This window comes from Eptatretus burgeri, chromosome 5 (assembly GCF_056783735.1).
Source record: "Eptatretus burgeri isolate ZD-2024b chromosome 5, Ebu_testis_v1, whole genome shotgun sequence".
Classification (NCBI taxonomy): Eukaryota; Metazoa; Chordata; class Myxini; order Myxiniformes; family Myxinidae; genus Eptatretus; species Eptatretus burgeri.
The window spans coordinates 86,092,435-86,116,489 of record NC_140965.1 but is presented as its reverse complement, the minus strand read 5'-3'; the positions used below and the strand labels follow the sequence as shown (position 1 = coordinate 86,116,489).

At 43.3% G+C, this 24,055-nt stretch overlaps 1 protein-coding gene across 3 annotated transcripts in view; it reads right to left on the bottom strand.

Moving 5' to 3' along the window:
• Positions 1-23,788, bottom strand: part of CDADC1 (cytidine and dCMP deaminase domain containing 1) — a 57,165-nt gene extending 33,377 nt beyond the window's left edge. The window contains exons 1-4 of one of the 3 annotated variants that reach the window (XM_085882785.1): positions 23,480-23,788; positions 2,457-2,572; positions 1,995-2,178; positions 727-1,305 (exon numbers count right to left, since the gene is read on the bottom strand). In XM_085882785.1, the coding sequence (XP_085738911.1) occupies positions 727-1,305; positions 1,995-2,178; positions 2,457-2,572; positions 23,480-23,513 (913 nt within the window). In that variant the 5' untranslated portion in view covers positions 23,514-23,788. Of the gene's footprint in view, positions 1-726; positions 1,306-1,994; positions 2,179-2,456; positions 2,573-4,444; positions 5,653-23,479 lie in introns of those variants that run through there. The other 2 variants (XM_085882784.1, XM_085882786.1) reach the window with 2 other exon arrangements.
• Positions 23,789-24,055: the final 267 nt, after the last annotated feature.

The following is a 24,055-nucleotide window of genomic DNA, read 5'->3' as shown; positions in this document are numbered from 1 at the left end:
AAATCTTCCCTCTCCAACTGGAAACAAATTTTTTTTCTATGCAAGTTTCAATACTTTCCTGAATCCAATCACCACCCCCTCTGCTATCCATCTTACCTCCAAGCTTTGTGTCATCCGCAAATTTGGAAAGCTTACTCTTTACCCCATTATCCAAATCGTTGATGTAAATAATGAATAGTCATGGTCCAAGTACTGATCCTTGAGGTACCCCACTACTTACATCCTCCCAGCAAGACATCCTCACACTCACAGCCACTCTTTGCTTTCAACCACTAAGCCAGTTTGCAATCCAATTAGCTACCTGACCAGCCACTCCACAAGCCCTCACTTTGGCTAACAAACCTCCGATGTGGTAACTTATCAAATGCCTTCTTAAAGTCGAGATATACTATGTCCTACGCCTTTCCCTCATCCACCCAAGTTTGCATATCATTAAAATTAATTCCAGGTTGTTGGTAGGAAACAAAATGTTTCTGGAATTAAAAACAAAATGCAACTATTGCCTGTCAATAAACTATAACTATATGGGAGCATATGCAAGTGATGCTGTTCAACTCCATAAATGAAGCGACGGGTTCAATGCTAGTATCATTCCAAAAGGTAATATCATTTTCTAAACAATAGAGATCTGACATGGGTCATTTAAACAATACCTGGAGAGTTAGCTGATAGTTTTTATGGGGAATACAGAAATGAAAACGAATTTACAGAGCAACAGGTTATTACCTGAACGGCCAGTAAGCAGCAATGCTGAAACCAGGCAGTGGCGATAGAGTTTGTTCTCTTCATTCGACAGCTTAGTTTCTGCAGAAAAGGGACGGAAACCAAAACTTTTGCTAATGGGGACTTGTGCCACGACAGCAGCGAGGTACTTCAACGTCTGCCGCATGTCTCGCCGCAGACGCGTGAAACTTTTTGCATCACAAGCATGGGGCAGCTGACAGATTTGCAGGGTGTGGCGGTGTATCTTCGTTGATGGAATGAAATCTTTACAGAGTTGCTTACATTCCTCTTGCTCTCTTTCTTTAAAATCCTTATCCCCTGAAAGAGGAAAAGGTTGTGGAGCTTTGCGGGCTGACGCCACAAGTCCTGGAACACTTGGAGGTTCAACACAAGCTGTGATCAAAGAGCTGCTCATGCGAGAGACTGCAAAAGCATTCATTTCGATTTCAGACTCCTGGTCAAAGAGGCAGTCGTTCTTGCTTTTTCTTTTTTTTTTTCGTTCGATCTTGTATTTTGTCCAATTCACCTTGGACTGACTGACCTCCAGTTCTCCGGGCCAGAAGACCAAGCGTTTCACTCCAGCTGCCCAGAGAAAAGAGCTCAGGTTATTTAGCAAATCAAATGGTTTAAATATTATATAACAGGTTTTGAAGGGACATTGATTCGTAATATAATTAGAAATGGACAGGATAGGACCAACATCATAAATATATGTTGAAAAATTGCAGGCCCAGTCCAGGAATCAAACCCAGGTCATCTGGCAAACCATACCAGCGCTCTGCCATCTGAGCTATCTGGGTGACCCACCGGCTGAGCAATGCAATTCTTCCACATATACAAGTTCCACTCTTCTGCTCGCGAGAGGGGAAGACCCTCTTGAGAGCAGGACCTCACTGTTTCTATGGTTGGCAGCGAGTGCCCCGGAAGCAGTGGGGGGAAAAGAGAATGGCACTTGTAAATGTGGACGAATTGCGTTGCTCAGCCGGTGGGTCGCCCAGATAGCTCAGACGTCAGAGCAATGGTACGGTTTGCCAGAGGACCTGGGTCCGATTCCTGGTCTGGGCCTGTAATTTTTCCACATATATTTATGATGATTAGTAAAAGGGAATGAAGGTCAGATATTGATCAATATCAAGTCGATATGCCTCAACAGCAACCACACATAATGGCTAGGTCATATGTTTCCTAGCATGCATGCTTTCCGTTGTGAACTAACAACAGTAATGAGCCTTTATGCTGTTGGTTATCAAAGTATTAATGACAATATGCACCGTTCAGAAGGAGTTTGGAGCATTCGGAGCAAGGACGTCGCGATAGGAAGACCTCCGTGTCTTTTAGCCGCTGACCCAAGCTTACAATGGCTGCTTGTCCAGCGTGCAGTTCATAACCTGAGCAAAACATGCCCAACAGCTTGTCCTCCAACACCACCACCAACCCAACAGGCAGCATGGACACCTGTCATGGGGGTTGTTTGCAAAGCAGGTCGTGAAACTTGAGAAATCGTGAAAGATAGCCAACAACTATCACGAGGTAAGTGATCAAAAGGTGTATTTTACGGTGAAATTAGTTTTATTTAATTGTGTTTCTTCTGGGTATATGTTTGCAAAATCATGTCCAATTTAACCTGCTGTGTCGTGCAGTGTCAAAAAAGGCGGTTTCATGATGGAAGATGGAAGGAAAAGCCAGCTGTAAAGTTAACTTGTGCTCACTTGAGGATGTAAATGATTCCTTACCTGAGCATTTTTGCTCTGCGGTGGACATGCTAAAGGGGATTTCTCCATCCACAGGCTGAGGATTGAGTGTAAGGTGCTGTGGGAGATACGTGGCCGAGGCTTTCGTGAGGAAAAACCTGAAAATAGAAGTGAGAAAGAATGGGTGTGAGGGTGAAGAAAGGAGAGGAAGAGGAGATTGGGACCATACTCTGTGCAGAGCGTTGGTGCTGCCGAAGCAGTCTCCTTGGCTATTGGGCACAATCCTGGACGGGTCGCCACTCCGACACAGGATACCAGCATGCTGGCACTCATTTTGCCGACCTCGGAAGGATGACAGGCTGAGTTAACCCCACCTGGTATTAATTCAACAGCTGAGTATGATTTGAACTCAGGACCCGAGGATCCAAAGCCTGCCACCATAACCATTAAGCCAACACCAGGCATAAGGGAGGGGAATGGGTAGGAGGTGGGAGTGCAAGGTAGTGTGAAGAAGGGCAAAGCAATAATTGTAATTTGTAGGCTTCAAGTCCATATTCTGATCTAAGCTGATCTTCGACTCGTTATAATTCGGAAATTTCTGGAACCAAAGGATACTTTCTCGACAATTGTAACCACAATGGACTTGATAGAATTCTTCAACCCGTTCTGGATGAAACACGATAATTTTACACGTTCACACATTGAAATCATGGCATTTGATCTCCCTGTTTATAGTGTTCCCACTTAAGTACTTATCTCGTGATGCTCAGATTCCAAGTTCAAATCCCACACGCTGTCATGATTTGTCTATTGTGCAACAATTAATAATGTCCTTGTAATTCATGCAAAGTACATTGAGATCTCCTGATATATTTGTGCTGCAAGCTCCATCATGAGCCTGAGACGACTGAAATATGTCTTGACCTGAAAAACAAAATCCTGGAAGAAGTCGCTGGATCACGAGTCGCCTCTCAGACCCGCTTCCTGATATTTGACCCTGAAGCAGACGAGCCATGGACACCTCTGCTACCCAACGGGTTGCTAAGCAACCAAGGATGCCCTCTAAGGTGACTAAATCAGGCAGGGTCCCATTGCCAAATGCTCGCATTAACTTCCCAGTGACTTAGTTACCTAAGATAGCGACCATATGCCTGGTGTTGGCTTAATGGTTAGGGCGGTGGGCTTGGGATCCTAGGATCCTGAGTTCAAATCCCACTCAGCTGTTGAATTAATACCAGGTGGGGTTGACTCTGGCTGTCATCTTTCCGAGGCCGGCAAAATGAGTGCTAGCATGCTGGTATCCTGTGTCGGAGTGGCGATCCGTCCAGGATTGTACCCAATAGCCAAGGAGACTGCTTAAGCAGCACAAATGCTCTGCACAGAGTATGGTCTCAATGGATGGATGGATGGTGGGCTTGGGATCCGAGGGTCCTTTGTTCAAATCCTGCTTGGCTGTGGAATTGATACCAGGTGGGGTTGACTCAGCCTGTCATCCTTCCGAGGTTGGAAAAATAAGTACTAGGATCCTCAGATGATTGAGCCATTCGAGTATCCTGCGTCGGAGTGGTGACCCTCCAGGATTGTGTCCAGTAGCCCAGGAGACTGCTTCTGCAGCACTGATACTCTGTATAGAATATGGTCCCAATGGATGGATGGATGGATGGATAGGGACCATGTTCTGGGCTTCCCACCTTTATCTATTTATAACGTATGACCATGCGAAACAGTTGGTGGGATTGCCAGCTGGATTAGCACAGTGAGTCAGTGGAGTAACAACCTCCCGTGATATACTGTGTCCAACCAATGGAGGAAAATAGACACCGAGCAGGTTTAGAAAAACAAATGTTGCATTAACAGGCACGTGTTTACAAGAGATTGCAGTGTCACATAAGAAACAGTCTTACCTCGAGCACTCGAAGAATCCCTCATACAACTGGACTTAAATGAAATACAGACAGGTGCCACATTCATCTGGGGAATTAGACAGAAAGAAAGAAAAAGTTTGGGCGTGTTGCCGATCCCTTCCTCACCTGTACGTGAGCAGGCTTGGCTCCCATGGGTCTCAACGAGGTGTTGATGCAGGTCAGTGAGAGATGCAGGTGGGAGGCGCACTGTCATGTGGTATCCTGTGGTGCTTAGCTCTGAAAGAAAACTGTTGGCGGTCTCATGGTGTTTGTTGATGGCCCGCAACAGGTGAGCTCTGAGGTGTATGCGCTGAAAGATGCACGGTTATATCTTGCGAGTATGAAAGACATGTAAGAAGTCAGTTTACCAGCTTGGTCAGTGCCCATTCCACCCTGGCAGTTTGGGGAGTGCCTTTTGCATTACCAGGACGTAAGGAATGCTCGTTCTGCCTGACATGTTGGGGAGCGTCCTGCTTCATGCCTTTGATTTCCACCAGGAGTGCCCATCCCGCTTGACACTTTGATTTCCATTTAGAAGTGCTTTGCTTTCCGCTTTGCGAACGACCAGTAGCGCTCATCCCATTTGACGCTCCGGAAGGATGGTGCACCCGGCCAGCTCTCCTCCACTCAGGACGCAAACTACCTCGGGATTGGACTCGCTCTGTCCCAGACTCGGACTGCTCCCGATCTGCACGTGAACTCTCTGGTGTCCGAACTCTTTCACAACCACTCCGTCCAGGGTTTTTAATGTGCCCTGCATAGTGTTTCCCATCATGTCCGTTTTTGGCAATTGACCCCATTGGCTGAGGCGTGCTGCAATCCAGCAGTTGGGATTGGTCACCGAGTTTGAGGAAGCGCCTCCTTTGATTTGATGCTGGAACAGCGAAGAACCCTGACTAATACAACGCTAAACCAATACAAATACTGATGTAGTGACATGTTTGAGAATGAAACATGAGAACGGGGGTTCATTCTGGGTGTCGGAAAATAAGGGCTTGAAAATGGGTGTTCGAAAATGGTGGTTCCATTATGGGGGTCAGAAAATTAGGGTTTGGAAATGCGTTTCGAATATGGAGAATATGGAGAAAATGAAAGTTTGGGAATGAGGAAGAGAACAATGGGGAAGGATGTACCTACAATCACAATACATCTCAATTTCGCCTGATATAAAGGGATGGGTAACCTAACTAAGCAATCACTATATAAATATCTAAACTCCAGGCTTCTTTTATGTGGTTGATGTAATTCACTGACGTCTCTTCCATAACCACAACAATAGTAATACAAGCCGGTAGGCGACATGTGTGGTCGCTACATAATTGCATACTAGTCATATAGTTTTTGACGGATCGGGCTGAAATTTTTTTAACAAAGAGGTTGATTATAGTGCGCATAAAAGCCTGGAAGCCGATTTTTGATTTTCGAAAAAAAAAAATATTTCGGATTAAAAAAAAAAATCAAAGTCCCGTTGCTCGGCAACGGTGGCGTCCATAGCAACGGTGCTCAAAAGCATACAACTAGATCCTGGTATGAACCTACCAGTCAAGTTTCATCAAAATCGGTTGACTCCTCTGGCTTCCAGAGCTGTCCATTACATACATACAGACAGATGGAAAACCTGAGAATAACGGTCGCCTAGCGACCACCCAAAAAACTACAATTCAGAGCTAGCTAGTTTTCAGGAACATTAAGGTTTCTCTTTTTAATTCAATAACTCAACTAACACATAATTTATATACATCTCTTTTAGGTGCAGAGGCTTGTTAAGCTGGTTTGGTTATTCCAAGCCATCATAAATTGCAGTGAGGAGATTGGCTACCTCTACCTCTCCAGCCAGCCGGGTACTCAGTGAGATAACTGAGGTCCCCCCCCATCAGGAATCCCCTGATGGGTGGGCTTGTGAGTAACCTTTGTGGAATTAAAAACACCACCCACAAAAGGGCGGATGGCAACCTCGCTTTGCTAACAGCCAATTCACTATGCTGGTGGAAGAGTGGTTACACGCCAGTGGAAATCATTCACCAAACCCTCCAAATGAATTGCAACACGGAGAACCACAACTATACCCCTTTGAACGTGGAGCCCCCGAGCGCAATTACTGGGTTTGAAGCTACTTGAGATAAAGGTAATCATGCTTTCAATGATTTGCTTTGTTATGATGCTGCACATTTAAAGCCTACAATGGACGGTTTATGATTGAAGATGCATGAAGAACAAAGCGTGGGAAGAACAAAGCGTTTGGCAGGCTGTGATTTCTACCGAGGGGTGTCCAGCATAATGCCTGCTTGGCCTTTGCAGAGGACCCATCTCACAGCGAAGGGCACACGTGGCTCAGATTTACATCAGGAATAATCAGAAAAGAAGAGTAGGAATGAAGTTAGAAATGAAAAGAAGAGGAAATGATGTAAGCAAACCGAGCTATGAGATCCTCGCAACGCACGCCCCTGTTGTCCCGCGAGACAAAATGGAAGGGACTATCTACATGTATATTAATGGAATAACCGTCTTGGGACCACTATCTGTTGGATGCATGTGGTTCCAAGAACCACAATAATATATATACACATGTATGCGTGTTGGGATTCGTACCTTTTCTCTATTAGCTTTGCTTGTTCCCAAGTCATTATATGTTTTTGCAGGCTTGGTGTTAATCAAACTATACTCTTGGCTGGCTGCTTGTATCAAAATAACAATTGGAACAGTGTATATAGAAATATGATTATGATTAACCTTGAGGAATCCAGAAGAGCGCTGTGAGAGCAGAGCTAGGGAGTGACCCGTTACTTCCACTTATCTCTACTTTGTTTCACCATTCTTGTAATGAAATGAGCCAACTGCCTTGCAGCTGGTTAGGTTGAAAGGACAATTGTGAGATAAACATTTGTCCAAAGATAAAACCAAGTATATAAGGGGGTAAAAAAAACCGTCTCAGACAGCGGTGGCACCATCCGGGCATCTTCAGTTTCCTAATTTAAGTTCCTGGTGTTTGCCGAGCTCCATGTGCACGTACCTTGGTGGATAATAAACAGCTTTCTCTCAAGTATATCGATGTCTGATTGACGATACGACATATGTATGTATGTATGTGTATGTACATACATACATATATATATATATATATATATATATATATATATATATATATATATACATATATATACATATATACACACACAGTGTGCCCAGTGGCTGCCAAAAAAAATGTGGGATTACAAAATTTGAATGCAGTTAAAGCTATCAAACTAATTAGGGTGCTCAGATTGTATGGTATCAACATTATAAGCAATAAACATCCTATATCCACCTATTTCAATTAAAAAATATACATAATAACTACTACATGAAGCAATATAGTGTCTGTGTGGTTACATCATCTTAGTACATGTATAGTCTATGGTTCCATAAATATCATGTATACCTCATGATTAGGTTAGTTTTGATGAAAGCCTTTATGCTATTGTGCACGTTTCAGTATATAACAGTATATGTAATCTTAATTAAAATGCACAAATTCAGGAGTGTACACTATGCAAATATAACACACATTAATATTGGACTTTCAAAACACTTTAGTTTTATATTACAGCGCGTGCGCTGTATACAATTGCACCGAGTTTGAAATGTCCCCGCCGGCGTCTACCACGTCTCCGGTGTCCCCCCCCCCCCACGTGCCTCAAGACAGCCAATGACGGCCATCCGGTAGATGCAGTGCATAACCTCGAAGGAAATGGCGACAATTGACGGAAATACCCGAGTATTTTAATGGAAATTTGTGAAACGAATGTGTTATATATGTGAAAACCATTTAATTTATTGCTTGACGGAAAAAAAAGAAGAAACGCACCCCTCGTGTACGAACGAACGAAAGACGTCATTTCCGCCCACCATCGCATTTGGCGCCAATCGCCGAATGCTGAAAGCTAAGTTCTTCTTATGCTATCATTCTTTTGCGGCATCCTGCCACACTGTATCGAACGATTTCATTCCTTCTGTTATATATCAAGGTGCTTATCACCATAATAACAAGATTTTTACATTTCAAATATTAAGTACGCTTTTTAATTGTTTTTCAACTGAAAAAGCATAAATTCCATATTTTAACATTAGTGTACTCATTTGCTTCACCACACGCACTGTATTGAAGGATTTCACCTGTTTAAGATGTTATAACTCAAACTGGTTACATTCTCGAGTACAACTATCAATGCCAAGTGGGCTTTAGAACATAAAATATAAACTATTACTATTATGGAGAAAAAAATCAGAAAATCATTTCCCTAGCATTGAATTATAAATAACATGTGAAAATAAATCTGTCTTACTTCGGTGAGGGCTTTAATGCTACAAAGTGAAAATAGCCCTATTCATATGCAAAATAACATAATAGATAAATGTGATACCCTACATGATGCCAGGTTCAATGGCTGAACAAAGCAAAGTCATCATAAGACCCATGAAAAAAACTTTATTTCAATGAAACTTATTTACATGGTTTATGATTTAACAGATTAACTCCTTCAAACATATTGTTACGGCTGTGGAAATTCGCAAACCACCATTCAGGTCCCGTAGGTGAGATATCTCTTAAGTACATGTGTAGTTAGCCCCAAACCCGTTGTTTAGAGGGAATAAATGTGATTAATTCGGGCTGCAACGCTTTGAGTCAGTCGTTTTTCTTTCTCTATCTTTTATTTCAAATAAAACCCAACGAGAACGCTCGGTGGGCTTTTCGCACCATTCTTCTCCGCGCTTGGTGTGAGGGGAGAGAAGCGAGGGGAGGGCAGCTGGCCCCCGATTGGTGGATGCGCGGTGTGACGCGGCCAGGGAGGAGGAACGCCCCTCTTCGAGACCTTTCTCGAAGCGCCTCGAAGGAGGGTGGAGCAAAGAACGGGGCGGAGCAACAGGGCAGAGCTCCGGGATATAAAAGTCGGAGACGGGGGAAGCAGTTTGGTAGATGCTCTTGCTTGGTAGATGCTCTTGCTTGGTGGATGCTCTTGCTTTGTGGTTGCTCTAGTCTTCCGGCTCGCTCGTCCTGGTGGCCGCTGGCCGGGTCTTTTGTGGGGCAGTTGTAAGACCCCGCTGGCGGGAAGGAGCGTCCGCCATTCCCCTCTCCCGACTTTGGCCATCCACGTTTCCCCCCCCCCCCCTCTATCCGCGCTGGGATAGCGCCGAACACTCGGTCCGTGGCGTCGAGTGGCCAACACGTGCAGGTGCGAGGCACGCCGGAGAGGCCTCCCCTACCACGCTCGGGCACGGAGTAGCGGCCAGGCGGGACCACGTCGACGGACGTAGGAGAGGGACTCGACACGCTCAGGGAAGTCGCAACTTCCATTTCTTTTGGGTTCTGTGTAAACGTGTGTGTGTGGCGCCAGTCTGGTGAAGTAAAATTGTATAAGTGTTCTGTGTAGTAAATCATATTCGGTTGTAGCTCTGCATCGTTCCTTGCTTGTGTTTCTTTCCGGTGATTGTAAATACGTGTATTGCTTTTATTGTATCCCTGTGACTGTAATATACGTGCCTTGCGTGCTTCCGTATTAAATGTGCTTGTCCGATTGTTCCCCGTTTCGCTGCGTCCTTTCCTTCGTTTGAATCTCCATCTTGCTTCACGTAACGGGTTCGTAGTGGGCTTAATATGCTCGATAAGTAATCGGAACCGTCGAGGCCTACGATAACACCGCTCGGTTATCCCGATAGTACGGAACGGACTGCTTAAGCGGCCCGTGTCCGGAGTCGACCTGCGGTGAGGTGCGATCGCCCGGTTTACCATCCGCGTGGGTACTTAGGTAGGTCGAGTTTGGCGAACAACCCTATCCCATGCGGGTGGCCAATTATCACGATCGTGGTGAGGCCGAAAGGCCCACCCGTGACTAGCTCCCGGCGTTAGTCCGAGAGGGTCACGACAGAATTGTCCGTCTGGTGGGTGACGTGCTGCGATTCGAGTCACGTGGCCGATCGCACGCCGGCGAGCGCGAATTCGCGAACAATATTATACATTAGGACTGTTTCCATTTATTTCCCATCACCACTAACACCATCACCCTGACCTGGGAGGCAGATCACACTGATCACCCACATCACTATTTTCATTTTCTGCACTGAGACAGTTTTTTTTCCAATTTTTCCAAGCTGGAATTGGTTTGTGATAGCTTATTATGTCCTGATTCAAGGAGGGCCTGAGCTGCACAAATTTCTACCATTCTTTGAGATTTTGATGCCAGAGCTTTCTTCAGATGCTCATTCGCTTCAGCCACAAGTTTATCAGCTGTTTTCAGGTCGAGTTGAAGTCTGTCCTGATCCCTGAGTTTTTTTCTCCTCAGTCTTTTGGAGCTCCATCTGATCCTTTGCTTTTTGCTGCTCTTTTTCTTCAGCTTCTTTTTTTTAGCTTCTGTTTCTCCATCTCCTGTTTTGCATCTGTATCTGCTTTGTATTTCCTATGTGCTTGGCGCACACTCTCCAGCATCAATTTGGTAACTGGAACTTGGCATGGTTCACCCTTTCCATTATGGGTCACTGCATCTTTTATGGTTCTCAAACCATTAACAGCATTTTCACTCAGATGGGTTCTCTGTGAAGTGACTGTATATTTGTTCAGTGAAAAACCCCTTTCAACATCAGCCTGTCCATGCGATATGGCCAAAACAACTTTCACAAACTGTCCAAGAATGGGGTACTTCTCTTTGCCAGTAGAGGTCTTCACATCCAACACTCTGGCCCAATATCTATCAACTCTCTGATATGAGCCTCCTTCCTCCATGAACCAGGATTCATTGATTTCATTCTCAGCCTAGTAAAGCATCCATTCATCATCAATTTGATCTATGTCTTTATCAGAAAAGATATGAGGAAATTTCTGGGCAGCTGCTTTGATAGAATCCATTGATTTCTCCTGCTGTCTCATTAGTGGATGTAAGAAACGTAATCGCCTCAGCAAAGAATTGTCCAGTGGAAGGCGATTAATCAAATGCTTTGCTACAGCAGCATATGCATCTTTGACATCTGAGAAGAAACCAACTTTATCCAATGGAGTGATGCTCTTCTTTGGCAGAAGCTGTCTTGTTGATTCACCAATGGCAATGCGGTCATTGGATAACATCAGGTCCTTATTCATAATGTCAGTATCAAGCAAATCTTGGCCTTCTTTGTCTTTTATGACTTCACATTTCAGAAATTTCTTAAGTATGTTCTTCAAGAGATCTGAGAGCTCTGAATAAAGGACATGTATGAGTGGCTCTTGAGACTGGAAAAGAGTGAGGAACCCATTAATTGCACTGGTAAAGTACTGCAAGAAGTGCAATCTGAGCAGGGTCAGGTCACACAGCTGTTTTCTAACGTCTTTGTATCTCTGACTGGAGATAAGCAGCTTCACATTTTCTTTTAGGAGGAAGACAGTGAAGTACTCAACCAAACTCTTCCATTGCTCTATCACTCTTTCCAATACAGGGCCAATGATCAACCACCGATTGCTAACATAGCATAAAAGAACATGGTTCTCCACTTCCATCAAAGCTTGAATTTGGGAGTAGTCCTCTACGTGATGCCGTTTGATGGAAGAACTTGAATAGCTGATCAAGAAAACTGTTTATGCCCCACGATTCTAGAACACCATTGCTCTTCCAAATGCATTGTGTACTGTGTGTATGTTGCATGATCCTACAACAACAATGGGAACCTGCAGCCTTGCAGTCTGCATCCATTTTTTCCCATAATGCTTTGTTTACATTAGGTCCATCCATTCCCAGCATAATCATGTTTTTTAAACCAAGACAATCTTCTTCCAATGTGTCTGAAAGGGTGTCCCTCAGAATTTGAGCTGTTGCATGACCCAACATCTTTGACTTCAGGTAGTGTGTGTCAATCAATCCATCATTCCAAAAACGAACATGGATATCTAGTTGCTTTTTCATCTGGTCATTAGTAGTTTCATCTAACAAGATGGCATAAAATGTAGAAGTGTTCCTAATCTTTGTAACAAGATCTTCATGAAAGAAAGAACCAAGTCCATGTGAGACTACATATGCGACTTTACTACAGTTAAGTTTCACATCCCTTGCAACATCACTGTCGGCAAACATTTCTTGAAATGTTTCAGCTATCTTATCACATGATCAGAAAGATAAATTGTCTTGTGCAACTTTCATGACCCATATAGCTTCTGCTTTTGTAACTTTGTCCTGGTGTGAAAGAGTCCATTTTTGGGATGCTCCAGAGGTTGATGCTTGTGACAAATATACCCCACCTGACCCAATTTTCAGCTTTGACTGTCCAGATGCAATTGCAGTTTTAGCCACTCTAATATGCTTTGTTCCTTCAGCATGTCTTTGCAGTTTATAAACACCACCATTACTAATATCAATGTCTTTCTTGCATAACGCACAATGAGCTTCTTGGTCTGATTTCTTTTGTACCCACTGGCTAAGCGCATGCCCATTCATGTCCACACTATTCATCCAATTTTCATTAAATTTTGATGAAGTAATAATATGTTCTCTTGCTTGTAAAACAGATTCTACAGCTACACCTGTAAGCAGGAAAGCAAATAGGTTAAGGAATTGTATATACATGTATATACCAAGCAACAATCCAATATACATGTATCATGAAAGGGAAAAAAACACCTTATATGCAAGTTAAATTGTTGTGAATGTTAACATTACATGTACCAGCATTACCAGTATTCCAAATAAGTACCTCAAATGGTACATCTTTTAATAGCCATTTATAAACACGCAATCACAATATGGTGTTGTCTTACACTTTCAGCATTAAAAAACCATCACAGACACAGTGAACATGATGATGAAGAGAAATGTGTTATTTTATAATAACCATGATATCCATCAATTATTTATATTTATTACCACAGCAGAAAGATTGAAAGTGCATTAAATGACACCTAAAAAAAATGCTCCAGAGGCCAGGGGTGCAAAACCCTATCAGATTTTTGGGCTCAACAATGCTAAAAAAATCTGCTGTAGCCATTACAATTTTTAAAGGTCTGACAAAAATGTGGGAAATGTGGGAAATGTGGGACCACTGTGCACTACATATATATATATATATATATATATATATATATATATATATATATATATATATATATATATATATATATATATATATATATATATATATATATTGTGTGTTCAATAAGTATCCAACCTTAATTTTTCGTGCGTAAACAAATGAAGCTAGGGAGGCGTTGTTTGGTGCACGTATGTAGGCGATCCTAATTCGTATGCGTGAATATTTTCCTGCCTGCAGAAGCTGTCAGTCACCGACAGACCGCCGATGAGTGAGGAAGTGTAAGTGAGCGCCGTCGCATTTTCTTTTTGATAAAATGACGGATCACTGTGGTCTCGTCGCCAGTGATCACTGTGTTGAAGAAGTTGGAATCGCTGTTCTCAGTCTCCAGCATGTCCTGTGCAATCTCCAAACGGAGTTGCTTCTGCTCGATCGTTAGCAGCTTTGGCACGAACTTCGCTGAGATTCTCCTTAAACCCAAGCATCAGCAGGGTCCTCACTTGGTCAATGACGATCTCATTTCAGGATGTTGAGGGCCTACCAGAACGTGCTTCACTTTCCACTGATGTGCGACCATCTTTGAAGCAGTTGTGCCACTCTTTTATCTGTGTGGTGCCCATTGCTTCGTTCCCAAAGGTCTGTTGAATCTTGCGGATTGTTTCCACTTGGGAATCGCCAAGCTTCACACAAAATTTGATGCAGTAGCGTTGTTCAAGTTTTTCCGTCATTTTGTCAAAACCGAAAATCTGACGGCGCTCACTTACACTTCCTCACTCATCGGTGGTCTGTCGGCGACTGACAGCTTCTGCAGGCGGGAAAATATTCACGCATACGAATTAGGATCGCCGACATACGTACACCAAACCACGCCTCCCTAGCTTCATTTGTTTTCGCACAAAAAATTAAGGTTGGATACTTATTGAACACACAATATATATATATATATATATATATATATATATATATATATATATATATATATATATATATATATATATATATACATATATATACATACATATATATATATACATACATACATATATATATATATACATACATATATATATATATATATATATATACATACATACATACATACATACATACACACACAAACACACACCAAGTTAATCGGAATTGACGATTTATGGACCTTGACCTTTGCTTTGAGCTCAAAAATAATATCCTTCTCACTTGTCACTACATCTCCCAGGTGGTTAAGTTTCGTGATGATCGGAGTGAAACTGTGACCTGTAAACAATTATCACTTGAGAGATAAGACTACTATTTAAATATGATCAATAACTTTAGAAAAAAACAAACAAACAAAAAAAACATGGTTTTGGTGCATCATCCATTCCAAGCCTCAGGCAAGAACAGCATACAGTGAGGAGGCAGTTGCTTGTGGAAGTCCTTGGAGCTTTTGGAAATCTCTGATAAAAGTCGATATCGTGGATATCTTTACAACTGGATGTGTTAAAAAAAAAAAAAACCATCTCAGTTCATGGTGTTTTTCTACAAGTGAAGCTGTTTCCTCACAACTGTTCAAGAGGTTTTGGAGTTTATCAAACATGATGACACTTCTATCAATCATGTCTTGTTCCGTGCTGAGGAAAATGTTCATTTTGATTGCATCGTACGCAGGTTTGTTTCACATCGATCTTGCACCTACCAGGCTCATGTGGAGCTCGCATATAAATTGCATGCTACGACAAAGACGGCGCATGTCATTGTGCACTTTAACATAAATAAAACTACAATGATTTTTGAAGACAATGGAGAAATACATACAGTATATGGCATTTGAACAAACAGACAAGAGCCAGATGAGAACACTAAACAGGCCAACCCAAATTCCAATCCATGCTCTCTAACTTTTCTGTGACTAATGAGAAGAGTTTTCCAACGAAAGGGTGGAGGCATCGCATGAACTTTCGAGCTTAACAAAATAAAAAATAAATAAAAAAATCGCACAAACAAATTGTTCAACCTTGTTCTTGATTCCTGCATATTTCCATCAAAATCCTTAACATCTACATTTGTTTGAATTATTTCACAAATAAATGATTCCGTCTGATATGGAGAAACCCTGTAAATGTAGGAAGGATAAGGAGAGTTTTGTTTGACTTATCATGGGATCACTGTTGACACTCAAGCCCAATTTGACCTCACACTCTCTCGCAGCCTTTCACGTGCGCCTGTAATCCGGCTACTCGGAGGCTTTGGGTTGGAGGATCGCTTGAGGACAGGAACTCTGCGCTGGGCCGTGCTATGAGAGGGTGTAGGGCAGCCCGGAATCATGGCGAAACACAATCCTTATCCCCGTGTCGTAAGAGGCGACCAGGGTTGCGTCAGGAAGGGCATCCGGCGTAAAACCTATGCCAAATCAGTATGCGGATCATAACGGGTGATCCGCTGTGGCGACCCCTAACGGGAGCAGCCGAAAGAAGAACAACAACTCTCTCGCAGCCTTTCACTGGCTTTGCTTCTTCCCTTGGCATTGCATTTCAGTCTTGACTTTGGGTAGTGGTGCAGTTTTTCCCCGGTATTGACTGGGCTTGGCTATGGTTGGAAAACAGAATGCAAGGTCTTTGCTAGATAGAGAGGACAGGAAAGTGGGCAAGCCATGTTTTGTTCGATTTTTTTTCTTTTTTTTTCTTCTTTTCAGTGGATGGCACAACCCAAGATAATTCACATAGTGTACAAGTTAAACATCTTGGCATAAAAGTGGCCGAGTAACAATCCTACAATACATTTTCATTGTAAGCATTAAAATTCTTTATTCTAGAAACCACATTTACGTATACTCTCCTCGAAGCTATTTAGTCTGTTTTTGAATCTTGACTCAGCTATAAACTGTCATCCCGGTGTTTCACAGGCAGGGTAGGCCTGGTGTTGGCTTAATGGTTAAAGTGGCTGGCTTAACATCCTTGGGTCTTGAGTTCAAGCTCCTGTCAAGCCGTTGAATTAACACCAGGTCGGGTTGACTCAGCCTGTCATTCTTCTGAGGTCAGCAAAATGAGTACCAGCTTGATGGAAACAGGAACACAGCCACACCCCCAGAAAATAATGCAGCCAAGCAGCCACAGGCTGTATTGGAATAAATAAATACAACAGGCAGTGTAATTAATCAATGTGTGTGCCGTCCCTCGGATGGACGTTAAACTGGGCATCTCATCCACCAGCATTAATCGGTGGACTTCAAATAACCCATGATGTCCTTTGTGAACAGTAAACTAACTATCGCTGGCACCTTGGCCAAATTCCAAATTCCTGCCCTAACTGTGGTATCCAAGGCGCAGCGGAACATGGAGAGCGAGAGTGTTAGCAGTAACTCCGCTTTATTGCATGTCCGGATGTACATCACTGCCACCCCAAGCGGGTGAGTCATGATATACGAAAACCCAATCACGTGATACAGCACACTAACCTTTAGCAAATATCAGGCCTGGCCAGCTGGTTTATGAAAAACTTGAGCCAAGCTTCCCTGGCCAACCCCACAATAACTTTGGAATAATATTGTGGTCGTGAAAGAAGAATGGAGAACACATTAACCTTTCATTGTGGTCATATTTATTTTTTTTAGGTGAAAAAGATTCCTTATGTTTGCAGTGGACTAACAATCAGACCAGGGACTAGGTAAGGACATCAAGGTAGGCCGATATAAAGTTTTATAAATGTTAAACGTCAAACCACCAGTTCATTCACAGACCAAATGTTTCACCCAAAACTGAACACTGAGATCAAATGGTAAATAAATCAAGTATAATCCTTTGCAAATGAGGATTCTAAAGGAAATTTAAATACTGTACCTCAAAGAAATTTGTAATATGTGTGAGTGGAACAGAAACCGGTAGCCTCGTGTGCAGACAAGTTAGTACACAGCCATTCCATTCCGGTGAGTAGTTACGTGAAATCGAGTGAACAACCAGCCTGAACTTGCTAGTAAAGACGAGGCATTAGTCACAGAAGGATCACAGACAGAGAACGTAAAGAAGCAGCTCGAAAAGCAAGAGTATAAAACTCCAGGGCAAGAGACTATGCATCCAAGAGTATTGAGGGAGGTGGCTGAGCAGATTCATCTGATTTTAACGGATATCTTCAATAGCTCACTGGAGTCAGGACAGGTACCGGAGGATTGGAGAGTGGCAAATGTAACACCATTATTTAAGAAAGGAATGAGGAACGACAGACCTGTTAGTTTAACTTCAGTTGTGGAGATGATATTGGGCGTGTTAATTAGGGACCAGATGAGGAACCATTTAAATAATTGTAAACTAAAGGCAGTCAACACATACTTATCAATGAGAGTTCATGTTTAACAAACTTATTGGAGTTCTATGAAGTAGATTATGATTGGATGGATGAGCGAAATGCAGTCGATCTAGTATATCTAGACTTCCAGAAGGTATTTGATGAGATACCACATAAGAGATTATTCACTAAGGTTAGGACTTATGGAGTGGCTGATGAGGTACAGTTGCTACCTGGATTGTAAACTGGCTGAGTGATAGGAAGCAAAGAGCAGCTGTGAGTGGGAAGTTGTCTCGCTGGGAGGATGTAGTGGGGGTACCTCTGGGATCAGTACAGGGACCATCATTATTCATAAGTAATGGGCTTAAGAGTTGGCTATCCAAATTTGCAGACGACAAAAGGTTGTAGGGAAGGTAGATAGCAGAGGGGTGGGGGGAGAAGGGGTGGGTGGGTGATGAGATTCAGGAAAGCCTAGACTCTAGATACTTTGACAGGTATTGTAAAATATTGCCAAATTCAGTTTAACAAAGAAATGTGAGGTTAATACCATGGAATAATTTAGTGAGACGTCATCTAAAAATATCTCTACACCCCACGTCTGAGGGAGTGACAGTTTTGATCACCAGTTCTGAGGAAGGAAAACAATATGCTTAAACAGTTCTCTTCACCTAATTATCCCATAAGAGAGGGTTTAACAGTGGGCTACGAGATCGATTCAGGGACTACCCAGACCAGCGTTTCTCAACCGGGGGCTCATAGCCCCCCAAGGGGGCCATCGGCTTTCGACCGGGGGGCCCTGAGCGGACGCCGAAAAACTGCGATTCAGAATGCAAAGCTTGTAATGTACAATTAAGGTGACGAGTCTCCGGTCATAGTGTCAAAGTAAAAAGGGTAGATGAGTTTAACCACGATTTTAAAAGAGAAGGCGGAGCCCACAGAGCATTCATAGTAAACCAATGTTTACAAAAACGTTAGAATTTTGTTTTTTTCAATTTTTTTTCTCAGATGTCGAAGGTTCGAAAATGGAATGACAGCTATGTCAAGTTTGGATTCACGAATGTCAGTCGAGATGGCGTGGACTGCGCGCAATGTCTGCACTGCTCGGTCGTGATGTCAAATGCGTCACTACATCCTTCCAAACTTTCAAACCATCGCGACAAGATGCATCCCGGAAGGAAGGAAGATAATATCGACGCTCTGTCTGTAAAACGATCACGATAGGACCCTGAAGCGACACTTCCCAAATTTGGATTCCGGCCAGAAGAAAAACCTGCTCTTCAATCCAGCTACGAAGTGGCATACCGAATTGCGAAGTGCAAGAAGCCGCGCACTATTGCTGAGGACCTTATCAAGCCATGCACAGAGAAAATGGTGGAATTGATAATCGGACCAGAGGCAAAAAAGAAGATCCAGCAAGTTTCGCTCTCGAATGACACGATCCGACAACGGATTGACGACATGGCCGCCGATGTGTGCCGTCAAGTTTGCTCCGAAATCAAACAAAGCACGCTCCAGGATAGCCTCCAATTAAACGAGTCTACCGACACCGCCCTGGAGAGCCAGTTGATCGCCTTCACTCGCTACGAGAGAAAGGGAAAGAAGGAAGAGTTCTTGTTCTGCAATACCCTACCAACCACAACGACAGCGGCAGATATCAAAGCTATTGTGGACTCTTTTTTTTTTTTTTTGAAGCTAATGGACTCGGTTGGCAGAATTTCAAGCACATTTGTACTGATGGTGCCCCAGCGATGGTCGGCGTCAGAGGAGGGTTCGTCACGCTTGTGAAGAACGAATGGCCCCATGTGACGTCCTCCCACTGTTCGTTACACCGATACACTCTTGCATCAAAGACTCTTCCGCCTCGTTTGCTGGAAGTCATGGACGTCGTGCTCAAAGTGATCAACTTCATTCGTGCGAAGGCCAAAAATCATCGGCTCTTCCAACTCCTGGCCAACGAAATGGGAGCGGAACATGTTGGACTTCTGTTCCACACCAAAGTCCGTTAGCTATCGAGGGGGAAATGTCTCTCTCGGCTGTATGAACTCCGGGTTGAGGTGGAAGTCTTCCTGCGAGACGACGAAAACAACCTCCATGTCCACTTCGACAATGAAGAGTTCGTCCTGATGCTCACCTACCTGGCCGATATATTCGGCCAACTCAACGAAATGAACCAGTCCTTGCAAGGCCGTGATGTGACGGTCAGTGACATTCAAGACAAGCTTGCCGGACTGTCTGCTAGAATGGAGTCTGGCAGGCACGAATGAAGGCCGGGTCCACTGCCTCGTTTCCTTTCTTAGACGAGCACCTGCAGACGCAGAGGATTGAGCTTCCCGTCGGCATCAAACATTGCATCACAAGACATCTCGACAATCTCTCCGCCGAGTTCCAATCGTATTTCGACGATGCACCGTTGGATGTTCCGTGGCACAAAGACCCGTTTAACGCCAAAATTGAACCTACTGAAGATGAAGCAGAGGAGCTGGCAGAGTTGAAGGTTTCAAAAGCAATGAAGCTGGTCTTCAGTAACAAAGAAGACCACTCCACCTTCTGGTTGTCTGTTCAGGATGCGTATCCACTACTCAGCAAGAAGGCATCCGTAATGCTCATTCAAATCGCCACAACATATCTTTGCGAATCTGGATTTTCTGACCTTACGACCATTAAAACGAAGTCCAGAAACCATCTTGACGTTGGGAACGATATTCGCCTTGCTGTGTCCAAGACGGAGCCGGACATAAGAGGCCTCGTCAGACAAGCCCAACAGCAAGTGTCTCATTGATTGTATTGCTTAGAAAAATCTTTACTTTGATTTATCTTTTAAGACTGAGTAAATACATTTCATAAAACGAAATCTGCATCTTTTATTGAAGGGCAGGGGACCACGAATGTTAAGCGACTCGGTAGGGGGGCCATGGGCCATCAAAGGTTGAGAAACACTGACCTCGACTAAGCTATGAAGAACAGCTGATGGGAGACAGGACTTTATTCATCAGGAAGGGGGGGATTTGATTGAGACATGTAAGATAATGAAGGGTATAGAGGGTATAATTGTAAAAGAGTTTTTCTGCTGAATTTATAGTGATAGGACTAACGGCCTTCACTTAAGAGTAAAGAAGAGGATGATGACATTAAGGTGGGGTTCTTTCAATCAGGGAGTGGTATCTCCAGAAAGGTGGTGGCAGCACATATGGTCGGTAGGTTTAAACTAGATTTGCATAGACACTTCCAGATTGAGGGGTACAGGAATCTGTTTTTCAAGATTGCACAGACTTGGTGAGCCTAATGGCCTCCTCTTACATTGAAGCTCCCTTTTAAAGAAAAGAATAATGTCATCCATCAGCAATCGTGTCGTCCATAACCTTGGCAAATGTTTTTTTAACCCCCTCTCCCTAATCTACCTTTTTTACTTTTACTTTTCTCAGTTGCCATACTGTGTGCAGCTATTCGCTGAGAAACCTGAACCACATCGGTCTCTCATATCGAGATCTGTTTTCAACTCCATTGTCAACATGTTAACATAATATCTTTCATCATTCGGCTCAAACATGAATCATAAGCCAACTCATACACCTACATCTTATCAACATCAAAAATTTTAACATTTACCAATGAATATGAATCTCTCTCCCTCTCTACATCTCCCCTTGAGATGGTTGGGGAGGGAGGAAGAGGGTGGGAGGAGAAGGAGAGAAGTGATATCAATCCCATAACCAGAGTCGAGAGAACAATGAACAGTCAACCTGTAACGATGTCACAACTGATCTATTCTGCTAACTGGGTTGGCTCTCGTGGCTAAATGTCAAAAATCGTGCACCGCTATCTTGACAGCCCCAAACGAAGCCACAGCAAGCATAGTTCTTTGAGCTTGGCATGCATACAACATTTTGAAATCGACCACACCGAGCCTGCAGGGAAATTTTTACAAAGTAACGTTTCCTTAAAAGTATTGTTCACAAACAGTCAACACGAAAAAAGTCTTTCATTTTTGCAACTCATCCCAAGCCACTGGAAAATTGAACCATATTAAATCGCCAATGATCCAGGCAGTATGCTTGGTCTTGGCTTAATGGTGAGGGTGGTGGGCTTGGGATCCTATGATCCTGAGTTCAAATCCCACTCAGATGTTGAATCAATACCAGGTGGGGTTGACTCTGCCTGTCATCCTTCTGAGGTCAGCAAAATGAGTGCCAGCTTGCTGGTATCCTGTGTCGGAGTGGCGACCCGTCCAGGATTGTGCCCGATAGCCAAGGAGACTGTTTCGGCAGCACCAACGCTCTGCACAGAGTATGGTCCCCATGGATGGATGAACCCAGGCAGTGCAGCTGGGTTAAACTAGAAAGAGGAATCAGAGATTGCAGACCCTCACCAGGATTTGTTTTGTGCAGTGTTTTTTGTGTGCCAAATAAAGAGAAGGATTTACTAAATGAACGTTTCACTTCCATTCCACTCACAAGGATTGACACGCACACTGATACATCCGTAGTGAATTGCAGCTCGTATGCCAGGAATCACCCTCACCGAAGGCCTCGTTACCACCCTCCAGTATTCCGCATGCAGTGTCGTTTCACTTCTGATCACGTCTACTAAATAAGTTAAAAATAAATAAATAAATAAAAGCCTGATTTTGATTCCCACCAAACAGTTTTTCATCACCTCCAACTTGCCACGTCGGAATTTCACAAATGTAAACTATTCACCAAAATACTTTTTGTTTTCAGTAAAAAGGTTTTTGGTGGTGGCCATGCCTCCATGACCAAATATGGTGACACATCAATGAAATATACCTTTAGTTTCCCATTCATTGTAAAACTTCCAAAAAAAGTTTGGTTTTTTTTTTGAGCTGCAAACAATGCAATAGATGCAATAGAGCTTCTCCCCCCTTCCCTGCATACCGAGAGGTTCCAAACCCGGTTCTACCTCTAGTTCCAACCCAATAATGACTGAAAGTGGCCACCCAAGGCCAGCAGACGAGCACAGTTCTGATAAACAGAGGATACTCCCGCCTGGGGGAGCGGGTGTGCCCGCTCATATGTAGTCCTTTAGTGTGTGATGTCATTGCCTTGTTAAGTTAGATTCTGTAAATGCTGCACAAGGCATTTGGCTTATCACAACTCTATTCAGGGTATGGTATAGCAAAAAAAAAAAAAATCACAAGATTTAGAGTGTAAGGTACTGGGGTGTGTTCCATTACCAAGCAGCTTGTCGTCGAACGCTCGCCAAGTGGCTTAAGCACTCACGTAAGCATTCCAACGGAATGGCCAGCTTGGCAAGCGATAGCAAGCTGAATGGTGATGGAACACAACCCTTAAGCCAGCCATTCCTTATGAGCCGTTTTATTGGACCGCTTGCAATTTAGTGCTTAAGCCGCTTGGTGAGCGCTCTACAAGAAACTTGACAATGGAACACACATTGTGCGTTAATAGATCGGTGCTTCGTTTCAAACATCGAAGGAAGGGACTCGGCACAGGCTGGCAGGACTGAATGGCTGTTTTTTTTTTCCTGTGTACATGATTATTATGAACTGTAACCGCGTGATAATAGAACAACGTTCACGAAAAATGCTTTCATGAAACAACGCGGTGTGGCAGCCGGCGGTATCATCGGCGCTCTAAGTAATCCCAACAAAATTATTTACATACAGTGTTGTATCGTCATGAAACGAACAATCGTCGTTTATGTCGTCACGCAGATGTCAACGGCTGAATAAATGATTGTAAAGCGTGAAAAAAAACGTATGGAAGTACAAAAATATCCTTTCACAATATATATATATATATATATATATATATATATATATATATATATATATATATATATATATATATATATATATATATATATACACTCATGAAAAGAGAGAGTCGTACGAGATGTCACACTCACGTTCAGTTTTGGAATGCTTCCGAACTGGAGCCATTGGCGCTGCTGCTGTTAGTCTTTAGAGTGTGCGCACGGCACGGATAATCATCAACGTCAATGGTCGAGTGCGGAGTAGTGTTGTCGTTACACTTCCCGTACGGCGTACGTATCCATCGATACGATACTACGCCGTGCTCGTCGTCCTTTTAAAGTGTCGTACTTCGTTTCCGCGAAACTGGTTTAGTCGGTTCCCTTTCGAAAAACCTGCAGATCCGACGCTTCCTTTACAGTATCCGTGAACACGACGTCATTTCTCCAACACCCGTCGCGTTGACATTCCAGATGACGTCACGAGCTCATTCTGCACATCTCGAAAATTGTGAATGGAAAGTGAAACTCGCTCGAATGAGCTAAGATCCTAGTCCTCCTCGTGATGACGTCATAAAAAACGAATATGACGTCATTGTGATGCATCAGGTTTGCGATAAATTATAATCTGTGCTAATGCCCGGCTTGATACCCGCAAACAAAATTCAAACAGCTTGCCTGCCTAGTTTCGGAAATAATGGTATTGGCGATTTCCATTAGCGGCGATATTAT